At 44.1% G+C, this 7,586-nt stretch overlaps 1 protein-coding gene across 1 annotated transcript; it reads right to left on the bottom strand.

The window, feature by feature from the left end:
* Nucleotides 1-745: 745 nt before the first annotated feature.
* LOC114553073 (G2/M phase-specific E3 ubiquitin-protein ligase-like) lies at nucleotides 746-3,506 on the bottom strand. The gene is made up of 6 exons (XM_028574171.1): nucleotides 3,136-3,506; nucleotides 2,682-2,941; nucleotides 2,352-2,477; nucleotides 2,082-2,222; nucleotides 1,521-1,644; nucleotides 746-1,034 (listed from the first exon to the last, which is right to left on the bottom strand). The coding sequence occupies exons 1-6, from the start codon at nucleotides 3,233-3,235 to the stop codon at nucleotides 817-819; spliced, it is 969 nt and encodes a 322-aa protein (XP_028429972.1). The 5' UTR covers nucleotides 3,236-3,506; the 3' UTR covers nucleotides 746-816.
* Nucleotides 3,507-7,586: the final 4,080 nt, after the last annotated feature.

The raw sequence follows: 7,586 nt of genomic DNA on the forward strand, positions 1-7,586 counted from the left end.
TTATTTGTGACAAACACATTGTGACAGTAATCATAATGAGCAAGGAACCATGTTTCACTTACTTCTCAAACAAACAAGAACTTTCCTCCTCCGGCTCCGTTTGTCAACCACATGCTTAAGCTTCCAGCTTATGTATTTATATTGTGGCTTTTGCGTTTGTGTTGTAGCTTTTGCGTTTGTGTTGTGGCTTTTGCGTTTGTGTTGCTTGGCTTTTGTGTTGTGCTTTTGTAGCTTTTGCTTTGTGTTGTGCTTGTGTTGTAGCTTTTGTATTTGTGTTTTAGTTTTTGCATTTGTGTTGTGGCTTTTGCGTTTGTGTTGTGGCTTTTGCGTTTGTGTTGTAGCTTTTGTATTTGTGTTTTAGTTTTTGCATTTGTGTTGTGGCTTTTGCGTTTGTGTTGTGGCTTTTGCGTTTGTGTTGTAGCTTTTGCGTTTGTGTTTTGGCTTTTGCGTTTGTGTTGTAGCTTTTGCGTTTGTGTTGTGGCTTTTGCGTTTGTGTTGTAGCTTTTGTATTTGTGTTTTAGTTTTTGCATTTGTGTTGTGGCTTTTGCGTTTGTGTTGTGGCTTTTGCGTTTGTGTTGTAGCTTTTGCGTTTGTGTTTTGGCTTTTGCGTTTGTGTTGTAGCTTTTGCGTTTGTGTTGTGGCTTTTGCGTTTGTGTTGTAGCTTTTGTATTTGTGTTTTAGTTTTTGTGTTTGTGGTGTGGCTTTTGTATTTGTGTTGAACCGTCTCGGCCACCGTATAAATTAGCAGGAATTGCCCTTTTAAGTGACTCCATTTCAAAAGAGTGACTGAGTGCAAGAAGTTGATGACATTTATACCTACACAAGTCCAAAGCCAGAACTTATGGAACTGAGGGCCATCATCAAGTCCTGGTGAAAAATCTTGTAGGTCTGGTAGTGGCTGGGGAGCTTCAACTTGAAGAAGCAGGTGAGAGCCACTGGATAAGTTGAGGTTACAACCTCAACATTGAGTTTTGTTGTTGGCAGTTCCCACCCCACCCAAAACTTCATCAGGTGACGCAGCACATCTGGTGGCGCTATGGAAGAGAAAATTGTACACTTCCAAATATCAGTGCTGAACTTACTTTACAAAAGTAAAATCCTTGTAGTCTCTTCCTCTCCTAGTTTAGAACATCAAAAGGATTACTTTAAATGCTGCTGTAAATACTGTGGAATGTAAACAAAGTATGACGTTTAATTTACCAATTTTATGTGCATTTGTTTCTTTTCATCTCAGTGTGAGCTGGGCTTTACTGTTTCTGTCAAACATTCACATCTTCTATCCCTGTGCTGTTGTAAAGCACACAGCAGACAAAGAGGAGGGACAGAAACATTTGACAATTTGACAATAAAACAGTAAACTAGCTCACACGGAGATAAAATGAAACACAAATGTACATAAAACGTGGTAAATATGAAGAACCACTTTATTATTGTAGCAACTGGGATTGTTATGAGGAAACAATTGTGTGAATTAAGAGGAGAATGAAAAATAAGGAAATAAAGACCATTTACAGTATTACCTTCCTCTATGAATTTTCTCAAAAATCCAGTGACAAGACTGATTTTCTCCAATGGAACAGTGTCGTCCTCATCCTCGTCGCTGTCAAAGTTAGGTTGTGGCCAGGTAATGTTCTGGATCACGGTCTACAAGGGATCAAATATAAACCTATCATGTCAGGATTGAAACTTTTAATAAATGTTGCAAAGTGATCTCAAAATTGTAGTGATCTTTTTATGAATGAACAATCTATTTCTGTCACATAAGTAACACAACTTTAACATGACTAAAATAAACCTTTCATTTTAGATGTCTGAGCTACAGAGCGCTGGAGGGGAGTAAAAAGTGTTTTGCAGTGAAAAAGTAGCTGCTTGCTCTCAATGGCTGGATGTGGATGTTGAGTTGGCCAACTTCTCCAGATATTTCTCATGCTAGATATCTGGCTGGTGTTGGCGATGTGTCGGGGTGCCATTTTGATGAGTCGTTGAGTAGTTCACACATAGCTGCCAAACGCCGATCGATCACTGACGATCGACAAGCTGCAAATTGGGCTAAAAATTGTGTAGTGTGAACTAGGCTTTACCTGTGGGTTAAGCTCCTCACTTGACTCCCTTGGGAAAATGAAGGGGTGGACATCTGGCCTATCAGAAAGAAGTGGCCAGATTCCTGTTTGTTTAAGGCCTTTCCGTATTTGTTTAATTGGCTGTTTAACACGGTGAAGTACCTGCAGACAGAATTGACAGGACAGAAGGTAACTATTTTATAGGAAAGAGACTGTAGGCACAGATGTAACATGAGTTACATGGCCAACCTCCAATATAAATACTAACAAGGTAATTTATAAAATAATTACTGCATGTGAAAGCAGTTCCTGGAACAGCCAGACACGATTGGTGGAGGTTGGAAATGGAAGATCCCAGGACAGGCAAAGATCAGTCACTTTGGTGTTTTCTTCTGCAGTAAGTTCACCATTCTTCAGCTAAAGCAGGTACACATTCACAAAAGGCAATCACCAGGCAATCCACAAAAAGGCAAAGTGTACAATAAAAATAAATAACATCTGGAGTAAATAACAGACATGAAAAGCTTTGGAAATCACAAAATGTCTCAGCACAGCCACGTGTGTGACATGAACAAAAATGTAGTAATTCATATAAATGCAATGCGTAACCAAGTTACTCACCAAACCAATTGTTTCACGATGGTCAATATCAGGACAGTCCTCCAGTGTCAGAGCTGCTGCTGCAGTGTCAATGCTCTCACCAGTCAATAGGGTCACCACAGGCAAACTGAGTCCAGAGAAGCTGAACCCACCATGCAGGAAAGAATGACCCATCATACGACCTGCCATCTCAAATAGGTTGCTTTCCCGCAGGATAACAGCTGCAGAGGGAACCCGATGGTCTTTTTCCCCCTCAAAAAGGGTTGTAGAAGCAGCAGAGCCTTAATATAAAAAAAAAAAAAAAAGTCAAGAAACATTGAGAATTAGGATTAAAAACATGCTTGATCACAGTTAGACCCAAATCTGTCTTTGGAGGTTCATTTAGATTAAGTTAGAACATATCGTTTATTTAAAGTAGAGTTTACATGTCAATACTATTCCCTCATTTGATGACATTACACACACATATACAAACCTAAATTTATTCTGAAGCCAGTTTTCAATTTCTGCATGGCCATTGACAAAACATGTCTGTTGACACCATCACCCACTGCTGCATCTCCTTGGGGGAACATATTTGTGTCAGAAGAATATTACTCACTGTCAGTAAAGTGAACATGTGTCACTTAATAGACAATACATGACGCTTTATCTATGTACCAAAAACTTTGGTGGACTGATTAATCTTTTCTTAAGCATCAAATGTCCATTTTTATGTGAATTTCTGCTTTAGCAACATTCTTCACCTAAAAATTCATGCCAGTTAAGCTAATTGAAATGAAAAGTTTGGGACAAGCCCAGCACCTGCATGGAACAACCCCCCGCCCCAACCCAGAATAAAATTAGTTTTGGAGTTCAGATTCCCAACCCTACCAGACAAAGGGCACCCCATCTAACTGTTCTTATGAACAGTTAGATGGGGTACTATGGCATCTCTTTATACTTTACTAGCAAATGTAGAAATAAGTTAAATGGATCACCTTCTCATAGCCTGTCTCACCCTAGCATCGTTAACCGTTTAATAATTTATATAACCGTAATTTTCTGTGCATTTATGAATTTTCTGTGCATTTGTGAATTTTCTGTGCATTTGTGAATCTTCTGTGCTTTTTAAATTTTTTTTGTGTATTTGTGAATTTTGTGCGCATTTGTGTATCCTGTGTGTGCATGTATGAATCCTGTGTGTGCATGTGTGAATGTAGTGTGTGCATTTATCTTTATTGAGACTCTTTTAGCTCCATAGATCAGGTCCGTGCTTGGATTCACCCCTTCCTTTAATTCCTTTTTAAAGGATTACCACAGAATGAGACCCTGACTTGCAGGGTGGTGCCCCGTTTTTGATTGTTTGTCGATTTGATAAAGTTATTAATAACCATATTCATAACTTTATTAATATTGATAAAACATCTTTGATAATTTGTCAATGATCAAATCTGTACCCTACGAGAATCCTACATAATGGTGCCCCGTGTGAGGCCTGTTAGAACCAGCGTTGTTACAATAATTATACATAATAATCCATAATTTTTGAATATTATTTTTTTTTTTGAAAAATAAAATTTTTGTATTTTTGAAAATTATAATTTTCCCGCAACATATTTAACGCCCCGTGCGAGCGTTGAATACCTTGTTTAAAAAAAAAAAATTTCACGCTCTACTTTAACCCTTGACAGTAACGGCTATTACTCAACTGAGGTGTCCGGGCCTCTACGGCCACCTGACACGATCGGGTTGGTGGTAAATGGTAGTAATTAGCTTAGTTAGCAGTCAAGATTTTCACGCTCTACTCGATCTTAAAGTTATGAATACTAACACTCAGATTTTTGACAGTAACAGCTATTACGCGCCGGAACTGGTGGACCTCTGCGACTACCCAATAGAATTGGGTTGGTGGTAAATGGTAGTAATAAGCTTAATTAGCAGTCAACACTTAAAACTAAAGGAACTACAGGTTAAGCCTTTCACCTGCTCCTTGAATCAACTTGTTCACAGTTAATTTTCCTTTGTCACCACAAAAGAATTGAGCCCTGGTACAATCTCTTTACTAGAGGTAAAATGAGTCGCTTTGAGTACCAGAGGCTGGAAGTGAAAGCTTCCGACGAGCCGACCGACAAAGTCCTGCAGAATGTGGTCGCTTGTCTCATCCTAGACTCTGAAGAGAATAACCGTGATGGTTATGAAACTACCTGCGATGAAATACTCCATGAACTATTGGCTTACAGGGCACAGCCGTCTTGGATGCCAAAAGCTAGCATACAAGGCTTGCTTGGCCAATTGGTGCTAATCTATCAGAGCCGAACCCATCGGCAACGCGCTGTCCTCCAAGCAAGACAGCTATGAAGCTGAGCAGCGCAAAACAGCCTGGCTTAGACAGAGAGTCCAAGCCAGGCGTGATGAGGTCCCCCGGTTAGAGGAGAGCCGCGAGGACCTCTCGGCACAGCTCCGGCGTGCCAAGCAAAGAACAGCGTTCTATTCTCCTCCTCCTTGGTCTCCTCACAGTCAGAGACACCATTTCTCTCCGCCACCTCGGCGAAAAACCCACTTGTCTTCTTCCCAGAGAAGAGACCATTCTTGTTCCTCTTCTTCTCGTCCTCCTACTCGGAGAGACCGATCTTGTTCATCTCTGCTACCTTGGCGGAGAAAACCCTCTTCTTCACCTTCCCGGAGGAGAGACCCTTCTTCTTCTTCTTCTCCTCCCCCTCGGAGGAGAGATTACCACCCCCCTGCCAAAAGGGGGAGGAATGTCTTGCAACATCAGAAGAACACAGGTAGAATCAGAGTTCCGTCCACTGACAAACGGTGCGAGCCACAAAGCTCGCCATCCCGCTTTGATCAGACTCCATCCCCACTGCCAAAGGGGAGGAGCCGTCCTCAACCGAGTGACTATGATTCTCCTGTTCTGAACAACCCCCGCCGGCTCCAGAGACATGATCTGATCGAGCCTTGGCTGCATGATACTCTCCAACTACGACAGAGTGACCGGTGTGACCCAACGGAACGGGTAAGTATGCTGACACCTTCACACGTCCAAGAAGCACGTGATGCTGCCTTTGACCCTGAGCCTGACCTTCCTACCACATCCAATGGTCCAGCTGACCTGGATGAACCTACTTGGCTCCCCTCGGAGCCTCCAGTCACTTCGGTCTACTCAGAGACCACGGCTAGCAGCCTAGTGTACTCCAGTAGGGAGGTGTCAGAGCTGGTTATAGGTGAGAGTTATCAAGAGCCTCTATCGGGCCGTTTGCTGGAAACAGGTGCTCCACTCCGCAAAACAAGGTCTGTATCCAGCAGAACTGTCAGACTCCTCAAAGGGGCCTGAAACTGATTTGTCATCAGCAGAACTAGACCAGGGAGGTAACTTAAAGGAGCCCAGAGTGCTCCCTGAAACCACAACGCCTAGCGCCTCACAAACCCCTCCCCTGACGTCCTGGGGAGACCTTGCCCACAAAGGCATCGCCCACGGTACAGATACCACAGCAGGGGAAAAAGGGGGCGTGAGCCCCCTAGCCCTGCTGGACTGCGTCTCCAGAATAAGTCAGACACATTCTAACACTTCTGCAGAAGTCGTTAAACCAATGCTTCCCCTCAGTACACCAGTATTAGGCGTAGCATTTAGTGGTAGCATTCCCAGCTACCTGCCTGATAAACCGCCCATTACAAAACCAGTTTTGGTCGATATCACACCCCAGAGGATGACTCTGGTGCATCCTGGTCTCATCTGTGTGAGTGACACAGAAGACTTGGGCAGCGGTCACAACCAACTGAGGCCGGGCCCACTCGCTGACAGCCACCGGGGACACAGTCAGGCCCAGGTCAAAACCCTGAGGCCACTTGATCCTGCAGGCAGCCTGCCAGCCCCAGACGGACAAGTCACCATCATTCATGAGCAAATGGCCATGATTCTTCCAGAGCCTGACCCTGGCTCTGACTTTTCTTTGCCGCCGGTGAGCACACAGCCGCCGCAAGTCTGGCAACCTTGACTTTTCCAACCCTCACAGGTCTTTCCTTTGCTCACTGAACAACAGCGACGCACCGTGCCACACCTGTATGGTTAAAGGTGCACCCTTTTATGGCGCCATGCCAACAGACGTGCCCATATCACTTTGGCCAAAGAATCTTGCCGTCAGGCCAGACTTGCACCATCACTTGCGCCCACCTGACCCGCCTCCAGCTTTTGCACAGCAAAACCACTGCCTTTCTTCAGAGTCCCTGCAGACTCTCTTCAAGGTGGCTGGAGCAGGCGCCTTCTCTGTACTCCAGGGAAAGGGGGTCATACATTTATGGCCCCACCTCCAGGTAAATCGGCCCAGTTACCAGAACTGGGCGAGGTACCCAGTACCTCCTGATCGTCACGTGCAGCCTCACCATGTGGGTTGAATGCCTCTCAGCACCCAACTGCACAGCCGTGACAACCACTGTCCCGCTCCTGAACCACACGTTCAGTCACACCAACTCCCCATGTGGTCCTCACTCCCAGGAGAAGAGCAGCTTCTGCACCTGGAAAGGGGGAGGGAGGTTTTCCCCCCAAGAGGATAAGACTCAAACCAGTTGAGTCGTAGGGATAGCTGCATGCCTCACCTCACTCTGTTGACATGCACTTCCATCCTAAACTTTTCAAACAGTAATCAAACTATCTCAGAGCTTCGGTAGTAAAATTCTTTTCAGGATACCGTTTACTGTTAGTTCCATTCTGTTCCTCAAGAACCCAGGGCATGCTTTAGACTGTCAGGTGTCACAGAAACACAACCAGGTACTAGTAGCGAGAGATTTAATGCGAAGCATCGGTAGAGAAGGAATCTCTTTCAACAAACTCAAGCCTTGTTGTAGACCCAGAAATCTGCTACTAACCGTATTGTGCGATCTTCACAGGTACATCTGACGTATAGTCTTGGCAGTGCAATTCAAAATTTACGTAGCTCATAAGAA

The sequence above is a fragment of the Perca flavescens genome, chromosome 3 (genome assembly GCF_004354835.1).
Source record: "Perca flavescens isolate YP-PL-M2 chromosome 3, PFLA_1.0, whole genome shotgun sequence".
Classification (NCBI taxonomy): Eukaryota; Metazoa; Chordata; class Actinopteri; order Perciformes; family Percidae; genus Perca; species Perca flavescens.

Bases quoted from the DNA above. Each gene is read 5' to 3' on its own strand.
- LOC114553073 (XM_028574171.1), bottom strand. From the start codon at position 3,235: ATGTTCCCCCAAGGAGATGCAGCAGTGGGTGATGGTGTCAACAGACAT. The intron at 2,478-2,681 runs GTGAGTAACTTG...TACCTGCTTTAG, and splicing joins ATCGTGAAACAATTGGTTTG to CTGAAGAATGGTGAACTTAC. The intron at 1,035-1,520 runs GTAATACTGTAA...TCTCTTCCATAG, and splicing joins GAGAAAATTCATAGAGGAAG to CGCCACCAGATGTGCTGCGT.